This window comes from Chelmon rostratus, chromosome 14 (genome assembly GCF_017976325.1).
Source record: "Chelmon rostratus isolate fCheRos1 chromosome 14, fCheRos1.pri, whole genome shotgun sequence".
Taxonomy (NCBI): domain Eukaryota; kingdom Metazoa; phylum Chordata; class Actinopteri; order Chaetodontiformes; family Chaetodontidae; genus Chelmon; species Chelmon rostratus.
The window spans coordinates 20016238-20042559 of NC_055671.1; the positions used below are offsets into that span (position 1 = coordinate 20016238).

The 26322-nt window shown below is 43.0% G+C and overlaps 1 protein-coding gene across 1 annotated transcript; it reads right to left on the reverse strand.

Moving 5' to 3' along the window:
- Positions 1 to 10147: 10147 nt before the first annotated feature.
- On the reverse strand, positions 10148 to 11116 carry LOC121617616 (odorant receptor 131-2-like). The gene has a single exon (XM_041952816.1). The coding sequence runs from the start codon at positions 11114 to 11116 to the stop codon at positions 10148 to 10150; it is 969 nt and encodes a 322-aa protein (XP_041808750.1).
- Positions 11117 to 26322: the final 15206 nt, after the last annotated feature.

Sequence of the window (26322 nt, forward strand, 5' to 3'; positions counted from 1 at the left end):
TTTCAGCAATTTGTCCAATTTCTACTGTGGTGATTTCTGTCACTTGGCTTTTCATCTGGACATGTGTAAACCCCAGTGCTTCCTTGTCCTTTCCTTGTTTGCATCCCAGGGTGAAGGCAGACTCCACAGCCATATTCACCATTAAACTGCTTAAAATTCTGAAGTAATGGCCTTGCTACTGCATCACACACACAGCACAATGTGTGCACTTTAACGTGTCCCAATGACTGATAACTGCCACTCAAAACTAGCTTTAGAAAGACTGGAACACTCTTCAACAAATGGTTTAAAGAAGCAGGACATGTCTGGCTTTTTGGATCCAAACCACAAGGCACATAAAAGTATGTGTTTATCTCTACTCTCAGGTGGTATCTCATTAACACAACAACATCAGTGCCATCACATATGTCCTTCATGACATGTCTATGAATGTCATCAGCAGGACAACAGACATCATGCATACCCTGGTTCTCAAGAATATCTTTCAGCTGATCCTTTAATGGAATAGTTATAAAGAAATGTCCTTCCTGTAAACTGGCCTTTACTGTTGTGGATGAGGAACATGACAAGCATTTAGGTGTTTCTTCTTGAGATTGTTAAGAACCAACAAACTCTGCAGTAATGATGCCGTTCAAACTGATCTGCAATACCAGCTAGTGGATTCTCCAAAAAATGCTTGCTTGTTGTAACTGCACTAGTCCCAGCAGAATGTAACTGAAGCAGTTTCAGCAGGTCTTGAATCAATACTCCTGTAGTGTTGTGTTTCAAAGCAAAGGAGAGAATCGAGATGATGCTTTGCCCGTCGGTTAGTCCATGAGAATGGACATCCTGTGCTTCTTGAGGGACATTGTCCTAAAACGATTGAAAAAGAAGCACTATTAAATTGGTTGGCATAGAAAAAGCCACAGCACGAGAAACAACAAAGAGGATTGATAGAAAGTGTACACTCCAATAAACTGCAGAAATTAATGTGTGTATTTTGTCACAGTTGGTCCACTGTCAACTGAATGTAATGTTTAAAAGAATTACTTAACCTCGTATGTAAATACTGTAGTTTTGCCTCACCTGTGCCAGTTTGAGAGGCTCTACTCTCTGCGGTTCTCTCTGGCTACCATCTTCATTAATTTCCTTAAAACTATATAAATCAACAACTCCTTAGAGACAGATTCCACACATCCCCATGGAAAAGTATTACAATGCATTTTTTTCCTTTCTTTTATTGTTGACTGGTTGTATTTGAACTTCTTGTATATATGTATAATAAGTTGTATGTATATGTATAAGTTAAAAACTGTAGGCTTTTTTCCCCTCTTCCACTGCCTTGTAAATTAAATTTGCTACCATCACTATTATCAGCGTTAATAAACAAATAGGTTAAGCTTTTAAATATCACACATTTATGCACCAGACATTTTATGAAGTCTAGGTGAACATGTCAGCTCACATTTCATTCATATGAATGAAACAATAGACAGTTACTCGTTACTTCAGTACTGTAACGTAAACGTTACTTAGAAACTGTATGAGGACACATAGGGCGCTGTGACACGTTTGTGCCACCGCAGGTCTCTAGACACAGATAACACTCAACTTTCACGGTGATTTCCAAGCTTTTTATTTCTCAGTCAACAAAAACAAAACTCAAAATCTTCTCCAGCTCGTGGCTTGGCTGGTCTGGAGAGTTTTCATTGTCTTGCTGCCATGTGCAGCTCTTTTCCATCAGAGTCTCACCTCACAGGCCCAGCACGCTACTGCTTAAGAGCGAGAGAGAAAAGGTAATCAGAAGAGTGAAAACACCTGACAAGCTCTGGCACTGACTCCCTGAGCCATTCCCCCACCTCCCTCCCTCCTGCAGCTCAGTCTAAACCACGCCCCTCCTCCACATATCCCCACCGCCTGACTGAGGCCGGAGAGCCAACCGGCCGAGCCTACTCCCCCCCCCTCCCCTCGCGGGCGAGAGAGGAAGTCAGCCACCGCCATCTGCATCCCCGGCCTATGGACCACTTCGAACTTAAAAGGCTGTAAAGCCAGATACCACCGCGTGATCCGGGCGTTGGTGTCTTTCATGCGGTGGAGCCACTGGAGCGGAGCATGGTCCGAACAGAGGGTGAAGGCGCGTCCCAGCAGGTAGTAACGAAGTGCACCGACCGCCCACCGGATAGCCAGGCACTCCTTCTCCACAGTACTATATCGTGACTCCCTCTCAGAGAGTTTTCGGCTGATGTAAAGGACTGGGCGGTCGATCCCACGCACCTGCTGGGACAGCACCGTCCCCACACCCCTGTCCGAAGCATCGGTCTGCAGGATGAAAGGGAGAGAAAAGTTAGGTGTGTAGAGAAGCGGCTCTCTACAGAGGGCCCGTTTTACTTGCTCAAACGCCACTTGGCACTGCTCCGTCCACTGGACTGGATCTGAGGCACCCTTTCGGGTCAGGTCAGTCAGGGGGCTGGCCAGGCCCGCAAAGCCAGGAATGAACCGCCGGTAGTAGCCTGCCAGCCCCAAGAACTGCCTCACCTCTTTTTTGGACTTGGGCCTTGGGCAGGCTGCAATTGCTGCTGTCTTATCTACCTGTGGACGCACCTGCCCGCCGCCCAAGAGGTGCCCCAGATACCGCACCTCCCTCCGTCCAACCACACACTTCCTTGGGTTGGCAGTGAGCCCCGCCTGCCTCAGTGACTCGAGCACAGCGGCCACCTGCCGCACATGCTCTGCCCAGCTGTCACTACAGATGATAACATCATCCAAGTAAGCAGCAGCATATGCAGCATGTGGGCGCAGCACCCGGTCCATGAGGCGCTGGAATGTGGCTGGGGCACCGAACAGCCCGAATGGAAGCGTGACGAATTGGTACAACCCATACGGAGTGGAGAAGGCCGTTTTCTCTCTGGACTCTAAAGACAAGGGAATCTGCCAGTAGCCCTTAGTCAAATCCAGTGTTGTGAAAAAGCGAGCAGTGCCCAGTCGGTCCAGGAGTTCGTCGACCCGGGGCATTGGGTAGGCATCAAACCGTGACACTTCGTTTACCTTGCGATAGTCCACACAGAACCTTACTGTCCCATCCTTCTTGATAACGAGAACAATGGGACTACACCAGGCGCTGTTGGACTCTTCTATTACTCCCATCTCCAACATAGCCTGTAATTCCCGCTGAACAACTTTTCTTTTGTGTTCAGGTACCCGGTAAGGACGTGAACGCACCGTCACACCAGGGCGGGTCTCAATATGGTGCTCTATGAGCCTTGTGCGTCCCGGTAGGGGGGAGAACACATCAGCAAACTGCTGTTGCAATAAGGCAATGTCTGCTCTCTGGGATGACAAGAGGTGGTCATCACAAGGGAGCGAGGCTGGATCGGCTGAATTTGGAACCTCAGGCCCCAACTCATCTCTCTTTTGTACCGTCGTCACCAGGGCGACGGACTCCGCCTCTCTCCATGCTTTAAGGAGGTTGAGGTGGTAAATCTGTGTTGCCCCTCCCCTATCAGAACGCACCACCTCATAGTCAACATCCCCAATTCGCCGTGTGACCACAAACGGCCCTTGCCACTTTGCGAGTAACTTTGAGCTGGAAGAAGGGAGTAATACAAGCACTTTATCTCCCGGTGAAAATTGTCTCAGCTTGGCCCCTCTGTTGTACAGGCGCTGTTGACGCTCCTGGGCCTTTAGCAAATTCTCTCGTGATAACTGACCGAGTGTATGGAGTTTTGCTCTCAGGTCTAGGACGTACTGAACTTCACTTTTGCTGGGGCTTGGACCTTCCTCCCAGTTTTCCTTAACCAGGTCCAAGACCCCGCGAGGTTTTCTGCCAAACAGTAGCTCAAAGGGGGAAAATCCCGTGGAGGCCTGGGGCACCTCCCGCACTGCAAACAACAGAGGGTCAAGCCATTTATCCCAATTACGACTATCATTGTGAATGAACTTACGGATCATGGACTTAAGAGTTTTATTCAGACGTTCGACAAGTCCATCGGTTTGGGGGTGGTACACACTCGTCCGAATAGACTTGATGCCTAGTAATCTGTACAGTTCCTGCAATGTTCGTGACATAAATGATGTGCCCTGGTCAGTTATGATCTCTTTCGGGATTCCAACTCGGGAGATGACCTGAAACAGTGCCTGCGCCACCCTCTTTGCAGAGATGGTGCGCAATGGCACTGCTTCGGGATATCGTGTTGCATAGTCCATCAGGACTAGCACAAAGCGATATCCCCGTACACTCCGAGAAAAAGGCCCAATGAGGTCCATGCCAACCCGTTCAAATGGGACCTCAATTAATGGCAACGGGCACAAAGGTGCCTTAGGGATGGCCGGATGGTTAACCAACTGGCATTCAGGGCAAGAGGCACACCAACGACGTACGTCACCCCAAATGCCCGGCCAATAGAAACGTGTTATTATCCGGTTAAGTGTTTTGTCATACCCCATGTGGCCAGCCATCGGATTGTAATGCGCCGCCTGAAAAACTGTTTCCCGATGGCTTTTTGGCACCAACAACTGGGAGTTAACCTCACCTGTCTGAGTGTCACGACTTACTCTGTACAACCTATCCCTAATCAATGAAAAATGTGGATACGCTTGTGCTGCGTCAGGGCGCACCATGTGACCATCAATCCTTATCACTTGGTCGAAGGCAGAGCGCAGAGTGTCATCACGAGACTGTTCCAGTGGAAAGTCTTCCATGGAGTGTAACTCGGGAGCCCGTGGGGCCTCAGTGGGAGGCCTCACCGATTCCCCCTCCCCTCCAGCAGTGTCGGCCAGCCTCGCGTCACCACTGAGCACCGCACACATATGACATGCCCTATCCTGTCGTGAGTGCACCCCTACTAGCTTATGAAAACCCGGCCAATCAGTCCCCAGAATCATGGGGTGAGCAAGGCGGGAACTGGCCGCGGCCTTAACAGTACACATTTTGCCCCTGTGTTTAATTTGCACTGGCACAATAGGGTACCTGTGAACATCGCCGTGCACACACCTAATATCCACCCAGGATGCCTCTACCAAAGCCCCGGGACGAACCAGGTTCTGATGGATTATTGACTGCTGACAGCCTGAATCCACCAATGCCTGGTGTACACCCCCCCTGATCCTTACCGGAATGCTGTATGTCCCTCCTGGACCGGGGGAGGGCGTTGGAGAGCCGGCGACCCGGATCACCTGACCAACCTCCATGAGTGGACACTCATTGCGGAAGTGCCCGCGTTGCCCACACCTCCAACACTCCTGCCCTGACGTTTGAGCGGCCCCCCGAGGGTGGGAGACAGCACCTGTAGCGGCTGGGACCTGGGGAGCAGAAGCAGAGGGTGTGTTAATGTGGTGAGCGGAAAGAGAAGGTGCATGGTGAGATGGGGGCTTTTTGCGGGGGGCCGGGGTCGGGCGGGTGGGTGCCAGGGTCCGTTCCTCAGTCACCAGGACCCCTGGATGGACAGCCAGATGATCCTCAGCAAGTATGATGGCTGCTTCGAGGTTCTTGGGGCGGTGACATTTAACCCACTTGGATGTCCTGGCCGGGAGCCCCTCCACAAACTGTTCCATCACGACCTGCTCCACCATGCGTGTCTCCCCCGAGGAATCCCCTGGCTGCAGCCACCGGGATGCTGCGTCCTTTAATTGCTGGGCATATACAAAGGGGCGGTCAGCTGGCCCCAGCTTGAGGTTGCGGAACCTGCGGCGGTGGTCCTCAGGGGAATGGCCCATCCTATCCAGGATAGCCCTCCGCACATCCGGGAAACTTCCCCTAGTAGAGGCCGGCAGGCTGAGTGCTGCCGTCTGGGCTTCTCCTGTTAGCAGAGGGAGCAGTCGCACAGCCCACTCTGCTGCCGGCCAGCTGCACGCCTCTGCTGTCGCCTCAAACATCTCCAGAAATGTCTGGGGATCATCTTCAGGGTCCATCTTGTGGAGGGAGATGCTGGTGAGGGGGAGGGGCACAGAAGGAGCTGGTGTTGGGCTGGACTGAGCCAGCAGTTTTTCCAACACTTTGGTCTGCCTCTCTGCTTGGGCATGGAGGGCCTCTAGCTGCTGCCTGTTTACGGCCGTCTGCTCCTGGTGCATTGCTGCCAGCTCCCCCAACATCTGCGCCAGGGCGGCCACTGGCTGGATGGGCTGCATTTCGGTCATCTTCCTGATCTGTGTCTAGCCCCACGTTGGGCGCCAGTGTGACACGTTTGTGCCACCGCAGGTCTCTAGACACAGATAACACTCAACTTTCACGGTGATTTCCAAGCTTTTTATTTCTCAGTCAGCAAAAACAAAACTCAAAATCTTCTCCAGCTCGTGGCTTGGCTGGTCTGGAGAGTTTTCATTGTCTTGCTGCCATGTGCAGCTCTTTTCCATCAGAGTCTCACCTCACAGGCCCAGCACGCTACTGCTTAAGAGCGAGAGAGAAAAGGTAATCAGAAGAGTGAAAACACCTGACAAGCTCTGGCACTGACTCCCTGAGCCATTCCCCCACCTCCCTCCCTCCTGCAGCTCAGTCTAAACCACGCCCCTCCTCCACAGGCGCATACCTTTTTTTTCCCATCTTGTTAAAGTATGTGGTGGAACGCTTCTTCTCAACCAGTCTCTTTCTGTTGTGTCAGGTACATGGAGTTTCCTTTTCGGCATAGCTGTTTGTCGAAAAATGTTTGACGGAGCTCTCGAAGTTTCGCTAAAGGTTGTTCTGGCCATTACAGAGATGATGGTTACGATTAAAATAAAATATCAGTATCAGCCAATCAGAGGTAAAGTAGCTGTTTGAGTATCTATTTGTTTGTCTTCTTCCTTTGTTCTTTAGCCACTTGTTTTAGGCAACCCATAAACTTAACTCACTACTGAAGGAAGATGAACCTGCAGCGCTGACCAAGAGGGTATCAGTCCCCCCGAAAAAATGACTCGACTGACACTGATACTCAGATTCTGACTCAGTCATTGCAAGTCAAGGTGACATCAGTTTACTTTTAGGTGTTTTGTGGTTAGCACTACTCTATAAGAGCCTTTAATAGCTAGCTATTAAAGAAATGATTCTTGATACTGAATCTGTTATCTGTACAGTTGAGCTGCTGAACTCCACCATCAACTGTGTCTTTGCTTTTGTTTTCTGCCAATTATTCTGTTTCACACCCAGAAGCCAATGGCTCTCACTGTGAAAGACCCTGCAGAACATTTCCTTGAGATGTATGGTCGTTCACAGCCTTCTTCAGAAGATACAAGTCCAGTAAATACAGTGGCTGAATTAAAGCGGGAGATCAAAGACCTGAAAGAAGAGAATGCTAAACTGAAGGAGATGGTTGTTCAAGGTATTCATTCATGTCTCCCATTAAACCAGCAGACTACTTTATTCTAAATCACTTTAGGGTGCTTTGTACTCAAGAAGAACGATCATAACCAACTTTTTGTTTCGGATGTACTGTAGATTCATTCAAGATTCAAGATTCAAGAGTCTTTATTGTCATTGAGTGTGTATCAAGTCAGAGGCTTTTGTCCGGACAGAGACAGATTAACGATATTGTGTTAATGTAAGCTTTATTGTTGCATCAGCTTTACTGTACTTTTGTTAAACCCTGTAGGTCAGGGCTATTCAATTAATTTGGACTTGGGGCCGGTTCATTAATCTGAGGCAAAATAAGGGGCCAGAGAATATGAGTAATCATGGTAACAAATAAAGAGATTTTAACAACATACTGAAAGAGTCAATATATTCTATTTTGTAAATGCAGTACAACACATGCACATAAAGCCACACATGGACTACTACTGTAATAACTTTAGTCCAGTCTGAACATAAATCAGACCCCATAAGAATCAGTCTAGGTCAGCCATATCACAGACACTTCAGATTGCACTCGTTTAAGTGACAGACAACATCATCTGGTTCAAATGATGGAAAATGTCACTCAAAAAGCAAACAATGGCATTAAACTCATCACTTCCCATCAGAGACAGAAATTTGCCAGTTTTTTTTCAGTTTGGAAGACCGGAGAAACACCAGAATCTCCTCTCTTAGTTCACAAAATCGTTTCAATGCGTTTCCTTTGCTAAGCCATCTAATGTTATTGTTATAGATTCAATTCAAGATTCAAGATTCAAGAGTCTTTATTGTCATTGCACATGTCAATGAAATTTTCATTGCAACCCCCATGCTAGATGGTAAGAAAGATAAGACTAGAAAGAGTGAATAAAATTAAGATAACTACAATAAAATAAAATAAACCAACATGCAATAAAAAAAATATTCGTGAAGCAATTAAAAATATAACAGAATGAAAATATACTTAGGCAATAAAATATACTAAACAATAAACAATAAAATATGGAAGTGAAATGTGCAAACAGAATAAAATAAAAGTTATAGTTATTGTGAATTAGCAAATCTTTGTATTCAGCAGACATGTCAGTTAACAGCTCGCGGAAAAGGTGGTGCTGTAAACTGGAGGTGCAATGGATCAAGTTAATAATTGTCATGGCAGAGTCCATGGCCTCTTTTAACTCACCACTGAGTTTGGCACACAGGAGGCTTTGGTGGATCAGGCAATGTAACAATCTCATCTGCGGAGCCACGGCTGCCATCCTCGCCATCCTCGGTGACATCACCAGCCTGTTGATGCGTGCTAAATTCGAGTTGTTCTCCTCAAAGAATGCAGCAATTTTGGTGAATAAAATCTCACCGGTGGTCTGTCCCTCCAGGGGAATTAGTCCATGCAGATCCTCGCGAAAACATTCTCCATCAAAAAATCGCACATAGGCACAACTGCGCAACATCACTGTTATCTGTCAACGGCCAAAGACATCACCTCAGCCTTCCTCAGCTTGTCCAGCGTCTCCAAAACGTCTGATGCAAGAGACTCGACTCTCCTCATATTGGACGTGTCAGATATTGGAATTTGCTTGATCGAATCAATCACGCGTTTTCATGTTTTCTCATCTGTTACCACCTCCTCGATGGATGCCAGCATACGCTTCTGTCACTGAGTCTGTAAACGGCTTTTTCTTTTTTCCTAATATCAATGCCACTTGTAAATATGCCGCTGTTGCTCTTTCTTGATCTGTACAGGCCAGGAACAATTTCTGACGTCGTTGTTCATAAGAAAATATAAGCCCCGATATCTTCTCTTCTTTCTTGCGAAGATCACAACTGATTTCACAGATGACTGATGCTTTGAATAGAGAATAAAATTCTGAACAATAAGCCATTTCAGTGGCTTATAACAGCTTCAATCACTGAAGGATTTCCGTGCTAGTAGGAATGTTACACATGGTTTGAAGTAATAAATAAAGTAAATTATCTCAATGTAAAATTTTGATTTTGTGAATTATTGATATAGACATTTATTTAAATTGGACATTTATTTATTTCATTTATTTATTTAAATTGGAGAATGGCTAGATATGCCATTAGACAAAACATGAAAATAGTCAGTTTCTGTTGTATTGTTAAGAGTTTTTATTGAATTTGGACAAGGATAAGGCTTCAGACTGCGGTCCATTGTGTTTTCGAGCTAATAAATCCCAGACATAGCCATCTGTGAGCATTTGTAAAAAAAAAAAAAAAAAAAACCTTCTCCTTCAGTGTGTTCAAACTTCTATTTCGCAATGCCACTAGCACTGACAGTGATTCTGACTGCCACGGAAAGTTGAGAGAGCTACCTTTCAAAAGAGACCAAAACCATGTATGTCCTCCAAATGGTTGAAGACCAGCTATCACTTTACTTGGGTAAGACTTGGATAGGCGTTTTTTTTTAATAAAAATGAAATCATATCATTTTTCCAAATTTAAGGATAACTTTACATGTTTATTTCTGTCTCAAAACAATGCTAATATGTCAACATGTACAAAAAATATTTTTTGTTTTTGCTGTAACTATATCTTCGATCAATACTGCCACGTAGGATATCTCTCCAAATACAATAACAACAGTACTTGTTCTGTACAAAAATTAATTCTCAACTTCAATCAACACTCATATGAGCTGTCTGAGTTAACCGCATTAAGCAGAAGGCATTTCATTGCATGTACAAAATGAAAACTGTAGGTTTTGTCCACTGTCTTTAACATTGGAAGAGCATTATGAAGGGAGATCTTCAGAGCCACTATGGACAGGAGAAACAATTCCAATGACCAAAAACTGTTTCATTGTACATATGGACTTTTATTGTTTTAAGACAGACTTGACATTTTTTAAGATGCCTTCCATAAATCCTGCACTGAGACCACAGCCTTGGCTGCAATAACTGACAGTTTCAGCTGACAGCAGAGATGGCATATGAAGATGGGTCTGATGGTCTGGTCTCTGATACCATAGATGAAAGCACTAAGACATCTGGGAAAGATGACAACACACACATACACAACAATCTGAATGCGCACCAGTACTATCTTGTGCAAGACCTTTGAAATAACTATCAGCAATGGGTTGTAAATAGCTGAGGACAGACTGAGGCCCAGCTGCACCAGATGCAGCAGCAGTGTGTTACGAGCCTTACGGACCGAAGCTTTGTCTGTGGAGGCTGACCTGGCTGCTACCACCACACCAATATATGAGGAAATGATTGCCACACAAGCCAATATGAACAGAAAATAAGTGAAGACTTTGTTATAATCGTCAGACATTGTGCCAAGCAGCATATTTTCTGTGGAGCAAAACTCTTTCATCTGCAGGCTCTGCAGGTCCTCAAATGGAAAATCTAGCAGTAAAAGAACTCGAATGAGGACATTTAGTGAACTGAAGGCCCAAACCACAACGATAGCCAGGCCTGTGTTTCTGATAGTGATGATGGTAGCGTGTCTTAGTGGGTAGCACACAGCCACATATCTCTCCAGAGACATCACCACCAGTGTGAGAGGAGAGATCACAGTTGTGAGACTGGAAAGCATGGTGAGAACACCACATACAGGATATGTCAGCATTACTCTACAAGCAGCAATTATGTACAGTAACTGACCCTGTACCAGCAGTACAGTGTCTGCAAACAGGAGGTTATACAGAAGAACATAACGGGAGGTCTCACGAAACACAGACTTACTCCTCAAGGTGAATAACATGGTCCCATTAATGAAGAGAAACACACAGCATGGTAATGTGGACATAGTGGAAAACATCACTGTTTCCACTATCCCCAGTCCAAAAGTGATGTTGAACTGAGACATCTTAGACAAGCACTGAAGAGATATAAAAATTTAAAACTCTTGATGTAATCAGACAGCAAAAGCTAAAGAAATCTTGGACAGTTTGTATTCCTACAACAGTGAAGACATTTCATACTCAGAGCAGAGCACGTCACTGAGTTCACATGGAAAACCTCAAATCTGCCACATACTGTTATCAGGACAGAGTCCTGGCTTGTTTCTGTGAGAGCAGAGGTGGACTGCAGGGTTTGACTACCATCTCATATTGTTTATGAGCTCTGTCATCAAAGCACTGTTAACAAATTACTCATGGGTGATGTAATCTCTCTATCACCACCTCTCCAATGCCCTAATGCATGTCACCATATCCATGATGCAACAGTATCTTTGCAACTTGGGGTAAGTGTGAAAAATGTACTCTCAGTTCTATTTGTTCTCACCGTTTTGTGAGTGTTTTACGTTTGACTGTTTTAAACATGACAATTAAAATGTTATGATGTTTAAGGAAACACTCACTGTGATGCAGAGATGGCAAGTAATGAAGTACAAATACTCCGTTACTGTACTTAAGTAGATTTTTCACGTACTTTGTACTTTTAGAAGTATTTATTTCTCTGCCAACTTATTACTTTTACTCAGTTACATTTTCAACATAAATATGGGTACTTTCAATTCCTTACATTTCCTTAAAAGTCTTGTTACTTTATATATACAGCCTAAGCCTATGTATTTTTTAGGAGACACGGCTGTCTGAGTGTGTGTGTGTGTGTGTGTGCGCGTGCAAGCGTGCGCGTGTCAGCGCAGGTCTGCCACTCCGCCCACACCTGTTACACAGCGAATGTTAGAGCAGCTGCACAAAATGGACAGTGGTGAGGAGCAGTCTGTCGACGACCAGCACCTGTGGCCTTATTTGAAAGAACTTTTTAGTTTGTTGGTGCTAAAAACAACTCCTGGCAAATGCATTGCATCTTGTGCAAACCAAAATTCCAATAAGTATTGGCGTTCAAGATGTGTTAGCTAGTTAGCTTGCACTAACACAACGATGAGCGCCTGCACGAGCTGAAGGCTAGGTTAGCTACCGTTATCAGACTATGCTGACAGCTGGCCAGCATTAACGTTAGCTGCCACAGTCGGTTTGCGTTTGAGCAGAAATGGCCAAAATCACGCTTTTTTTTCTACTAGTCAGTTGTAAAGTTATGACCAGGGCTGCACATAAGCTGGTGCTCAGTACTCATGAGCGCTGAAAATATTGAAAGGAGCACCACATCCAAGTGTGTTAGTGCTCATTTAAGTACCTAACATTTGACAGTGCAGACATTATTGCTATGAGTGTCTAGATTAACATGAATTCATGTTCTTGTTCTTCGGGATACAAACATTATCTGGGGAAATGATATTAGGTAGGTAGTGCTACTGTTAAAATTCAAAAAAGGTAAACAGTACTGTTAACAGCAGTAAGAGCAGTATAGTGAAACTTGTGTTTTTTTCTTTTTCATTTAATCTCTGTAGGTTTTATTCAATTGCCAATTTGTATTGAATCTGTCATGATCCGTCCTGTACACGCCTGTTTTTGTTGAAGATTCCCCTTGTGTTTTGTCTTTGTCTGGTTTTTGTCACATCCTGTTTTATTTTGAAGGCTCAAGTTATGTTTCTTTGTGTGCTTTACGTCCTGTGTTTTCCTGCCCTTGTGATTGTCTGATCGTTTTCACCTGTGTGTCATTAGTGGTCCCTCCTTGTGCATATAAGTCCGTGTCCCCCCAGTCTTTGTCAGGTTGTTGTCTGTGTTACCTTGTTGTCTAAGATCCCTTGCGTTTTGCCTTATTAAGGGTTTTTCCATGTGCTGTCTTTGTTCAAGTCCTGGGGCCTGTTGCACAAAACTAGGATAAGGAATTAATCCAGGATATGTTGGTTATCCTGGATCAACTTATCTTTGATCTGGTTGCACAAAAGTGGGATAAGAGGAAGTGGGATATGTTTTGACAGAAGTTACCATGGAGATTTATTCTGTGGAGCCTGCTCGTGACCAGGCTAAGTTCCAGGATCTATTTAATCTCATCCCTTATCTCAGTCAGCAGTTACCACAAATGGAAAAAAAATATTTTTTCCACTTCCCACTACACATTCTTATCACATTCAACGAGACCTCCTGTCATTATTTAAACATTTGTGATCATTAATTGCAATCATATGTTATATATATATATGCAAATACTATGCTATGTATACTATGCAAATAATGTATAAAGCAAAGAATAACTTACTGCCAGGTAATGTTCAGAAACGGTTTTGTGATAGAGAGGGATGTAAGAAATTAAGGGTTGAGTTAAATTTTAAGATTCTTAAAGTGCGCACTACATTGAAAAGTTTTTGTGTTACGATCTGTGGAGTAAAACTATGGAACAAAGTGTGTGTAGAGATAAAACAAATATCTAACATAATTCAGTTTAAAAAAAGGTATAAAGAATTGATTCTTGCGTGATATAGTAAAGACTAATAGGTATTTGGGTGTGTTTTGTGAATCACAACACTTTTTTCTATACATAATGTAACTGTCAATGCCTGCATACTGTGCACGTTATTTATCGATAATTGCTAAATATATGGATCATTTATAATTTGAGGATGAATCAGGATGTTTCAGTCATGAGTTTTTTGATAAAAATGTAATAGTACTTAAGGGGTAGGGTTCAATAAATTTACACTTCCTTCTACTCCCTTTCGCTCATGTAATCTGAGATCAACATAAACTGAAGAGGGTGACACCTTTTTTTCTTCTTTATATATATTATTAATAATTTTTTGTCTGTTTGCTTTGTTTTTTTCATTGCATGTTTGAAAAAAAGGAATCAATACAAAAATACACATCATACAGTAACATGATGGCATGACGTTTCTTTATTGAATAGGATAAATCAAAGCAAGTAATCCATCAGTTCCTTTCAAAAGTGAAGTCACACAGAGCTCTACAAGATAGAAAGCACAGAATCAAAGCATATTATTCATCACAAGAATAAATACACATTCTCAAAGGTCTGTATATAAAACACCCTGCATGTCTGCACACTGGAATAAATGCAGGACAAATGTTAGGCCTGTACACACAGTACACAGCACAATAGGCCAAATGAATAGCTATCTGCTATTGCAGGCCATATTCAACTTAAATGTACAGAATGCACTTTAACTTAAATAATTTAAAACATATTGGTCTCTGATCAGCCGACCACTGTCGTCATCTGAGGGCACTCTGGGGGCCCTCTCCTTCCTCAGACAGGCCACATTATGGAGGACAGCACAAGCCACAGTAATATCGCATGCTCTGTCTGGACTGACCCTCAGATGGTGCAGACATTGGCAGCGTGCCTTCAGGAGGCCAAAGGTCATCTGGATCCGAGCCCTCGTCCTGGCATGGGCATTGTTATATGCCTGCTAAGATGTGAGGCAAAAAGGCTCACAGGCATACCCTCTGTCCCCCAGCAGCGTGCGCCATCAGGCAAAGTGGCCTGGCTTTGCTGATCAGGTAGTCAGCATTGCAGACCATCTGAAATTATAAGATGTAGACTATTAAACCAATCAATGCATATCACAAGCAATGTACAGTGTTCATTAATGTCATCAAGTCATGTTCACCTGAACATTAATGCTGTTAAAGGATTTCCTGTTTACAAAATTTCCCTCATGGGCACCTGAGGGGTTAGGTCAGCTAGTGGTGACCCACCAACCGTGCCTTGCTTGTGGGTTTTTTTTTTTAAATTGCTATAAGTACAGACAATATGTGAGCAGGCACCCTCTGGGTACAGAGTATGTACATGCATAATATTTGTCAGGGCACTTACCGTTCTGCAGGATGTTCTTGTACTTTATTTTGACTTGCTGCCAAGTTCGTTTGGGCCCAGTCATGTTTAATCTGAAAATAATAAATTAAATAAAAAAATGAACAAAGGACACACACACATAATGAATGAAACAACAGAGGAGCATGAGGAGCATATACGGCGCTGCATTTACATGATTTTACTCACATCTGCAGTCAGTTTCACTGGTAGTTCCAGATGTTTCATCATCAGAATAAACTACGTTTTTGGGGATGTTAACCCATAAGAACCCACGGTGACACAGGTGTCACACGTCCAAATTTTCCTAAAACATGAAATAATCCCGACCTGCCCAGGGTGTCCCCTGCCTTCGCCCGAGAGACGGCTGGGATAGGCTCCAGCCCCCCCGAGACCCTGCGAAGGATTCCGCGGTGTATAGATAATGGATGGATGGATGAAATAATCCGAGTTCTCGACGCCCAATGTGACACATCATTTGAGATCTTGGACAGTAGAGGGTGGTGTTCTGAAAAAAATGTCAGAAATGTGCATATGTGGTCTATTTAGTCTGTTTTATGTCCCCCATAATTTTCCTAAAAGCAGAAATGGTTTCGGGTTCTTATGGGTCAATAAACTACTTGGATTGTAATTGTGATGGTTTCAGTGGAGTAGTGAGTGTGTCTTTGTGCAATACTTACGCATTCAGGCGATCTGCAAAGCCACGCTTTCTTTCGTTGTTTTATGGCAGTGGCGGTGTTTCCTTTTTTTTTACTCTGGTCTTTCACTTCTTCATATGCGTCCATAATTATATCCTGCTCCAACGGAGAGAAGTAAGCTGCACGAGCTGCTATGGTGATTCAGTGAATCTGTGATTGATTGCGGGCCCTATTTGAGGAGCTGCATGCTGCAACTTATCCAGGATTGGTTTCACCTGGCTTGCTAAATCCGTGTCTACTTATCCTGGCCTGGCGTTGTTTTGTCTGTTGTTTTGGATTGGTTGAGCCAGGCTCAATAACTTATCCTGGATGTCTAAATCCTACTTTTGTGCAACAGGCCCCTGGTCACTTTCAAGTAAGGGTTTGTCCATCGTCTTTTAATGTCGTCTGTGCCTTGTTTCATGTCGAGTGTTTATCCACGGTGTTCTCTGTTCCCTAGCCTAGCCACAGTCCCTGTAAGTTTGTTCTGGTCTTGTTTTTGTCTCTACCCATGCCACAGCCTAAGTGTGTTTCTAGAGTTGTCTTTGTCTCAGTCATGCCATGATCTTTGTGTGTTCCAAGTGTAGTCATGCCATGTTTTATGTTAGCGAGTGTCTAGTCTTGTCTTTGTCTATAGTCATGCTAGGTTTTATGTAAGTGAATTTCTTGTGTTGTCTTAGTCTTAACCCCTGCTCCGTTTGTGTTGATTCAGTGTTTCCCTGTGTTGTCTTCGTTCTCTATGTAAACCCATATTACCCTAGTGTGTGTTTATTCATAATTCCCTGAGTTTTGGTTTTCTTTGTGTTGAATAAATTTGTTTTGTATCTGTGCCCCCTGGTGTCTGCATTTGGGTTCAGCCTTAGCTCCCTTAAAACCCCATTCCTGACAGAATCTAATTTAATCAGAAAAAAATATCTGAACTATGACTCAGACAGGGAAAAAAAATGAGCTCCAACAAGAAACAACCTCTGGTGCTCCTTGAGAACCAGATCAAAATTGTTGTGTGCACCCCTGGTTATGACAAAAGGCTAACATTGTAGGCTGAAGGCAATACCAACCTGACTCACATTTGTATCACTTATAATGGCTCTCCTACATTTGTCCCTCTAGAGAAAGCACAAGAGACACCTGGAGAGGTACACCAAGCTAGCTATTCAGAAAAGGAAGCATGATGAAGATCCAATGGCCAAGCAGCACCAAGAGTCCAACCTGGCCAGTCCAACTGATACCATCGACATCCTGATAACATTTCCATCTGTGTGCCACCTGTCTCTTAAGCTCAACACACCACTACCTGCCCCAGCTGCCTGTGAGGGGCTTTTCAGCACAGCAGGAATGATTATTTTTCTTTACCCAAGAGGGCTAAGCTACTTTCTGAGAACTTGAGAAATCTGCTTCTCATGAAACTCAAAAGGTTTTGTTAGATTTGTTTTGTTTATCATGCCTTCACATTAGACTCGAGGGATGGAGTGATGCAGTGTAGAGAGATGGAGAGGGGGTCTAGTATGTGTGGTGTAGGTAAACATAATGAGTTACTGTTCAGAGGAGCACAGGAATTGTGTCTTAGGAAGGGTATTTCATTGAGCTTCAATGAATGCAGTGTACAAATTTGTCTTTCTTATTCATTTATTTTCATCTGTAGTCACTCACAATAACACAACATTTGTACAGTCAGAAACAATTGTTGCCTGATGTGCTATTAAGAGTTTGGCCTATGAGCATTATTTGTGACACCAGTCTAGAAGCTAATCCTGGTCCAAAATTCAATGTTCAAAAGTGTGATGTGTTAGCCTCAAGTGTACAATACAAATGCCTAAAGGACTATATAGTGAAGTACATTAGGATACAAGGCAGGTATTGTTTGTTCAAACAATAACATTGCTAAAGTAGATTCCATATAAATTATCCTGCGTGGATAAAAGTACATTTCAGAGCCAGTACTTTTTCCTTTTATGCAATTCGTTTTTTTATATAGGTATTTTACTTCTACTCAAGTAAGGAACCTGGGTACGTTTGCCATCTCTGCTGTGATGACACTCCTAAAATGCTCTCATAACTAAATGAAGCAACAATTATTTTTGTTTGTAATGTTTCCCTGAAGTTCCCTCCTGGTAGCCTTTCAAGTAACTCTCCCACAATGTTCTAAGAATCTTGTGCAAATGTCTGACACATTTTTGGTTCTGATAGTGCTCGCCTGATGTCACGGTGGTTGGGGCAGCACTTCCATTCCTCATTCCAAGCAAAAGCTAGGGGGTTTCAATCCTTGTTTACCAAAACATCCCTTTTGTGCATCACAATGTTATATCAGATAACAACGGCCGTTTTATCATTGTCTCACGGAAGTTATATAATACAAAGATGGTGCTCGCCAATGTTTATGCTCCAAATGTAGATGATGTGGGCTTTTTAGAGTGCTTTTTTGCCTCTCTTTCAGATCTGAGCTCATACTCACTTATACTTGGGGGGGATTTTAAGTGTTGGTTAGATCCCGTGCTGGACCGTTTCTCTTCCAACTCAAACTTAGTAGGTCTGCCTCACTCACTCAGTCATTTCTATCTGATTTTGGCGTCTCTGATGTGTGGCGTTTCCTTCATCCAAAAAAGAGAGAGTACTCCTTTTTCTCGCACGTCCACCATATCTTTACTAGGACTGACTACATTTTCATTGACAATGACCTGATACCATCGGTGCGTTTCTGTGTTTATCAGGGCAAAGTGATATCAGATCATGCTCCTGTTGTACTAGCTCTCGCGCTACCTGACCTTCCTCAAGTTAAAAAACACTGGCACTTTAGTTCAAGTCTTCTGTAAGACAATGACTTTGTTAAATGTATGGAAGGACATATATCCTTTTTTTTCCAGACAAATATTTCACCAGATACACCTAGTCTAGTAGTCTGGGATGCTCTTAAGGCGTACCTTAGGGGGCAAATTATTTCCTACACTGTAAATATGAAAAAAAAAAGGCTCACAAAGAACGATTAGAATTAGCCAACCAAATTAAGGAAATAGATAAACAATATGCTCAAGTTAAAAACCCAGATTTATATAAAACACGAGTGGAGCTTCAACCCAAATTTGATTTGGCCTCAATCCATCCCACTGAATGCCAACTTTTGAGAAGTTGGCATTCAGGCATTCATGGTGAAAAATCAGGGAAATTATTAGCTAACCAGCTGAGAGGACTCAAAGCAAAGGGGCTTATTATGAATATTAAAATGGAGGGTGGTAACGTGATTTCAGATTACGTAAAGATTAATGACACATTCAGGAATTACTATTCTCACTTTTTTGAACCAGTTAAATACTCCCACGCTCTCCCCCGACAGTAAAATGAAACTAGACGAACCCATAACAAAAAAGGAGATAGCTGCTGCCATTTTATGAAGCATGTATCACTCTTATTGCGAAAAAAGACAAGGACCTGACGGAGTGCTCTTCATGTAGGCCAATCTCGTTATTAAATGTTGATGTTAAAATTTTGGCAAAAGTTCTAGCCCGAAGATTGGAGAACATCTTACCATCTGTTATACCTGAAGACCAAACAGGCTTTGTTAAAAATCGACACTCCTATTTTAACATTCGTCCGCTTTTTGATATTTTGTATTTCCCCTCTGGTGTGGCCCCTGAATGTGCCCTTTCTCTAGATGCGGAGAAAGCGTTTGACCGGATAGAGTGGGCATATTTATTTGCAACTTAAAAAAAATTTGGCTTCGGCCCAAATTTTATCACCTGGATCAAATTATTATACTTAAGCCCCACTGCTTCGGTCCTCACAAACTCCCAGTTGTCACAACCCTTTAACCTCCATCTGGGAATCCGACAAGGGTGTCGTCTAAGCCCCCTACTATTTAACCTGGCCAGCAATCCGCAGTTGTAAGAATATCTCATATGGAGGAATGGAGTGGAACACAAGTTGGCCCTATATGCAGATGACCTGTTGAGTTTTATCTCATGTCCAGATGCCTCCCTGCCCACCATGTTGTCTCTACTGAACAATTTTGGCCAGTTCTCGAGATATAAATTAAATTTAAATAAATTAGAACTTTTTCTTGTCAGTGAGGGGACACCGGCATCAGACTACTACAATTTCCCTTTTAGGATTGTGGAAAACAAATTCACTTACCTTGGTATTACAGTCACGAAAAAGCACAAATGCCTTTTCAAAGAAAACTTTTCCACTCTGCTAAATCACACAAAACGGTGCCTGACACAGTGGTCACCCCTTTCTAAATCCTTGGTTGGCCGAATTCATTCCATCGAAATGAATGCTCTCCCAAAATTTCTTTACATCTTTCAATCAATCCCCAAATAATTCTTTGATACATTAGATTCTGTTATATCATCTTATATATGGAGGGCAAGCGCCCTCAGCTAAATAAGGTCCATCTCCAGAATCCTAGAGGAGAGGGGGATATGGCGATTCCTAATTTTCGTTTTTACTATTGGGTAGCCAATATCCGCTGTCTTACTTTTTGGTCATATTTTCATAATAGAACTGACTGACCTTCATGGGTGGCAATGGAGTTGGGCTCTGCTAAAATCTTTTCCATTCCAGCACTTCTCAGATCTTCACTCCCTCTCCCACCAAATAAATTCATAGACAATCCACTGGCACATGTTGAGAGTGTGGGCTCAGTTCTGGAGACACTTTGGCTTCCTTGATTTTTGCCTCTCAAGTCCTATTTCTGCCAACCAACTAATCCAACCCTCATTACTGGACCCAACATTTCAGGAATGGCAGAGACTGGGTATTGTGCGCTTCAGAGACCTCTTCATGGATACTGGTTTTGTATTGTTTGAAGAACTGGCTAGAGAGTTTAGTCTCCCAAAGTCTCATTTTTATAGGTATCTACAAATAAGACACTTCCTCTGTTGTCGGATACCAAACCTCCCTCAGACACCTGATGTGAACGTTGCTGATGCACTTTAATTTACAACCATCACCCAAGGGTTTGATCTCCATTATCTACAAAAAACTGCTAGGCATAAGGCAGGCCCCACTCAACACCATTAAACTGCATGGGAGCAAGATCTGAATCTAACCTTGTCTGAGGACATGTGGGACACCATCTTTAAGTTGGTGAACTCAACTTCTCTTTGTGCCCAACACTGCTTGTTGCAATTCAAAGTTGTACACAGGACACATATATCCAAATCAAAATTGTCTCGCTATTACCCAGATGTAGATCCCTGTTGCGACAAAAGTAAGCGAGAGGAGGCTTCACACATTAACATGTTTTGGAGTTGTCCTAGCTTGGAGAAATACTGGAGGGAAGTCTTCCAAACTTTATCTGTAATTATCAGCTTGCACTGGGAACCCAACCCTCTGATTGCTTTTTTGGAACTGCAAATGACACTGATGTGCGCCTGACCCCAGCTAAACGCCGAATGCTGTCCTTTGCCTCTCTCTTGGCCAGACATGCAATATTGCTGAGGTGGAAGGATGCTCCTCGCCCACACACGCTCAGTGGCTGAGAGATGTTATGTCTTGCTTAAACCTTGAAAAAATACATTTCTCAATCTGTAACTCCATAGAAAAGTTTCAAAAAGTGTGGGGACCTTTTTTGGAATACTTTCATAACCTTCAAATTAGCTAGGGATTTGATCCCTTACCCAAATTTTTTTTTTTTTTTTTTGTCAATAATACCAAGTGTATAAATCGGTCCTCTCTTTGGTGCCTCCTTATGTGTGGGTTCATAGTTCATAGTTCCCTGTTGGTCAGCGACCAATCACAGGCAAACAAGGAACTAGGAAGTGCAGGGCAAAACTTAGTCTGAGACAGCAGACTGATGTGCTTATTGGGGAACAGATGACCAGGCGTGGTAAAAAGCACACATTCTAAATTAATCACATTCTTAAGCAGTTCCTTCAGCCACAGACTGCTTCATCCAGTGAGTAAGAAGGATAGCTACTAAGGGTCATTCATTCCAGCAGCTTTCAGACTGTTTAACTCCAACATTAACATCTGTTAACATAATTTAGTAAAGCTCTCTGCTGATGTTGTCTCACATCAGAACATCACAAACCAACCGTTTGCACTCCTGTGTTATTTTTGTTTTTTTTTTGTTTTTTTTTTTACTGTGCTTACTCTTTTACCACTGTGTTACATATTTTCTACTGTGCAATAGTAAATACGTCATACGTCATACGGACGTATGATGTATGCGGAAGCTGCAGAAGCTCGCTCATATGCACTGTTTCTCTTCGAAAACAACGCTTTTTTACTTGTTTCTACGGCTTTTTAATTTGATTCAAGACTTCGACCCATATTTTAAGCAGTGTCTCTTTCAGCTGAGCTACTGTTTTCAATGATCAAATGTGCGGATCGCTCTATTTTAAGCAGAATTTGGGTGGCTTTCCACCACCACTGTACGGACAATTCCTTCCGCAAGTTCGTGGATAATCTTCCTACGAACATTTCGGCCGATAGCTGAAGCCAGTTGACCGAATCCTGCAGCTAGTGACTCTGGAGAGTACTGCCACCGCAATCGGAGGCTTACCTGAGCTCGTCTCCACCAGCGGGCACGGTCTGTGTGCCCTGGCCAGGTAGAGTCTCCCTCTGCCCCCGGCTGCTGTCTTGCTGTTTCGCCTTCGCAATGCTGTGGGCTCCAGGACGGAGCCCTGGACCCTAACCCTGGTCAGTGGGAAAGGAGGAAAGAACCCCCCCCACCTCTTCTCGCTTTTAGTCTTCATCTTGATAATAGATATGACATTCTTAGTCAGAAAGACTTCCCTCCTTTGCCTGCACCCTCTCAACCCAGATCCCCCTCTTCCCAGCGGTCACAGGTCTTCGCAGGGCTCTTCCAATTCCACGCCACTCTTCCCTCCTCCAACCATTGTGCCAAAGCCAAAACTTGTGATAAAACAGTTTACAACAGTGGCCCTCTTCCCACACTCAATCATGGCTTAGAACATTTTAGGAGACTTCTGGCTCCCTTCCTCCTCCCTCGACTATTAAGATGGCACTGATCAATGCCAGATCTCTTAACAATAAGACTTTTATTTTGAAAACATTTTTTTCTGCTCACACTTTGGATTTTTTACTGTTAACCGAAACCTGGCAAAGGCCAGGTGATGTCAGTGCCTTTTCTGAGCTCCTCCCTCCTAGCTGCTCTTTTTTCAGCTGTCCACAAGCCATAGGCCAAGGTGGTGGTGTAGCCTCTGTGTTCAAGGATGAATTCAAATGCAGATTAATCACAACAAATACTTACTGTAGTTTTGAGCTGCAGGTCTTTGTGTTAGATAGAAATTGTTCCATCCTGTGTGCTGTTATCTACCATCCTCCTAAGGGAAACCAGCATTTTAGAGTTTTTAGCAGAGTTTTTACCAAAATTTGACAAGATTCTAATCTGCAGAGATTTTAATATACATGTCTGCTGCTCAGCCAACCAATTGGGTAATGACTTCAGAAATCTTTTAGATTCTTTTGATCTCACCCAATTGGTAGCTGGACCAAAGCCAGTCACACACTGGATTTAATATTTACCTATTTTCTCTCGGTGTCAGTCAAAGAAATCAGTGTCACACCCCTCTCCGATCATCTTCCCATACTGTTCGACCTAATAGTGCCAATTAAACCTGGCAATTAAGCCCCTCTTACCTCCTTGCCGTCACTGCATTATCACCTCTTCCACTGCTAATGACTTTGCATCAGCATTTCAGAATAGTGATCCCACTACCCTAGACAACCTGTTTTATCCTGCCTCACCTGACGGTTTCATCTCCTCCTTCCACTCTACCTCTACTTTAATTCTCGACTCTGTAGCTCCTGTAAGGATAATATCCTCAAAGTCCAGGGCTGATCCGTGGCAGAATGATCATACCCGTGCTCTTAGGCAAGACTGCAGACGGGCAGAACGGAAATGGAAGAAACAAAAATCTCCCATTTTGTTGGGTATCTGGGGGGACAAGTTAGCTGCTTATCAAAGAACTATCACAAAATCACTCTATCTGTCCAGACTCATCTCTACGAGCAGCAATCGTCCAACGGTATTATTCAGTACCATAAACTCTGTCATTAATCCATCCACTAGTAGCCCCACAGATGCTTCAACAGCAACATGTGAAGAGTTTTTAAAATTCTTCATAGGCAAAATTGATTCTGTTCGGGAAAAAATTACTGCTAACACCAGCCTCGCAGATAATGGGCTGAATTCTGCCTCTGTGCACCCGACTGCTGTTTTTAATCATTTTGACCCTGTTTCCCTCCCCCTCCTCTCTGAGATCGTGCAAAAGCTAAAGGCTACCAACTGTCCCTCAGACATTGTCCCCACTAAGGTGCTGAAAGAGGTATTTCATACTGTCGGACCTTACCTTCTTGTTTTTATCAATATGTGCCTTAGCTCAGGTACCGTCCCAGATGTTTTTAAACATGCCGTGGTCAGACCACTTCTTAAGAAACCTCACCTGGATCCCTCAGTTTTATCTAACTTTAGGCCTGTTTCTCACCTGTCTTTTTCATCCAAGGTCTTAGAGAAGGTTGTTTTTATTCAGTTACAATCTTTTCTGGAAGACAATGCCATTTTCGAAAAATTTCAATCTGGTTTTAGATCCCACCACAGTACTGAGTGAGCTCTTCTTAAAATCCATAACGATATCCTCCTTTCAGCTGACAATAAAAACCCCATGATACTAGTCCTATAAGACCTTACAGCAGCATTTGATACAGTTGATCACTCCATTTTCATCTCCCGTCTGTCCAACCATGTGGGCATTCAGGGTCCAGTATTGGAATGGCTCTCGTCATACCTCAGAAACAGGTCTTTCTCTGTTACGATTGGAGACCTCTCATCCTTTTGTGCCCCCCTCTCTTGTGGCGTCCCTCAGGGTTCCATTCTCGGCCCTCTTCTTTTTACCCATTATCTACTGCTTCTTGGAAAGATCATTTCCACTCATAATCTTCACTTTCAGTGTTATGCTGATGACATTTAGGTTTACCTCCCGATTATCCCCAATGCTCCAGCTGCACTGAATTCCCTCGTCAATTGCCTAGAGGGCAATAAGTAAGGAGCCGATGGTTGGCTCAAAATTTTCTGCACTTGAACCAGTCTAAAATGGAATGTATTGTCTTTGGTACCTCTGATGCATGTGAAAATGCTATTAGTAACTGTGATTCTTCTTTTGCCTCTCTTCTTAAACCTGCTGGAAGTAACTTTCCTTTTAGGAAGTTATTTTGGACCCTGGACTACGTTTTGACCAGCAGATTGACTCTGTAGTGAAGCTGAGTTTCTTCCAACTACGTCTTTTAACTAAAGTTAAGCCCTTCCTCAGCAGGAACGATCTTGAAATGGCTATCCATGCTTTTATCAGTTCTAGGTTAGATAACTGTAATTCTTTGTACTTCGGCATCAAGCAATCTTCTCTCTCTCGCCTTCAATTGGTACAAAATGCTGCAGCATGCCTTCTAACCAACACCCCCCGTTACAGTCACATAACTCCCGTTCTTCTCACACTACATTGGCTCCCAGTTAAATTTAGGATCATTTTTAAATTGATAATGTTTGTTTTTAAAGCTATCCACGGTATTGCTCCAGAGTATCTGTCTGATTGTATAAAGCTTAGACGACACTGTAGAGTCCTCCGGTCCTCAGAACAGCCCCTGTTGGAGGTTCCTTTTTCTAATTTTAAACAGTGGGAGGGGGATCGTGCTTTCTCGATAGCGGCCCTGAAATTGTGGAACTCCCTACCCCCTGAATTGCATTCCATTAATGGTTTGGCACTTTTTAAATCACATCTTAAAACTCATTTATTTAGACTGGCTTTTAATATTGTGTAACTTCTACCCTTTAATATGCATTTTACTGTGTTTTTTTTTTTTTTTTTGCTGTTTTTGCTTTGTATCTTTTGTAATTTCTCTGTAAAGCACTTTGATCATCTGTCTGATGTTGTAAGGTGCTATATAAATAAATATTATTATTATTATTATGGTATTATCTTACCATGTGCAATTCAAAATATTATATACAAGGCAATATTATTTGTATCCTGTTTTTATATAGAATGTTCACACACACACACACAGACACACACACACACACACATAGTTGATTTTTATTTTGTATACGTTTCTATTGTCTATTTGTTATTTGTTTTTATTTTATTCTTGCTATTATTGCTGTCTGTAACATCTTAATTTCACCAGCATGGGATCAATAAAGTTACATCTTCTCTTATCTTATTCAATTAAAGGATAAGTTTACATTCTCTCATTTCTATCTTAAGATAATACATTACTCATATGCCCACATGCACACAAAACAGTTCTTGTTTTTGCTGTAATTATACCTTCTCTCCATACTGCCACGAAAGAAATTCCTTCCTAATGCAAAAAATTAACAGTACTTGTTCTGTAAAAAAAAATAATTCTCAAGTTCAACCAACACTAATGTGTCTGTCTGAGTTAACCAAATTAAGCAGGTGGGTTTTTCTTGTAGAATCGCAGTGGAGGGACAGTATCAAATAATGTATACAAACATGATCCTAACTTAAGATATCTACTTGATGTGACTAACAGACTGCTGAAGCCTCACATCAGCTTCAGCTAAACTTTAAAAGGTATTATTGTATAAAATGAAAACTGTAGGTTTTGTCCACCATCTCTAACATTGGAAGAACATTATGAAGGGAGATCTTCACAGCCACTATGGACAGGAGAAACAATTCTAGTGACCAAAACCTGTTTCATGTACATTGTTTTAAGACAGACTTGACATATT

Coding starts and splice junctions, on each gene's coding strand:
- LOC121617616 (XM_041952816.1), bottom strand. CDS start 11,116: ATGTCTCAGTTCAACATCACTTTTGGACTGGGGATAGTGGAAACAGTG.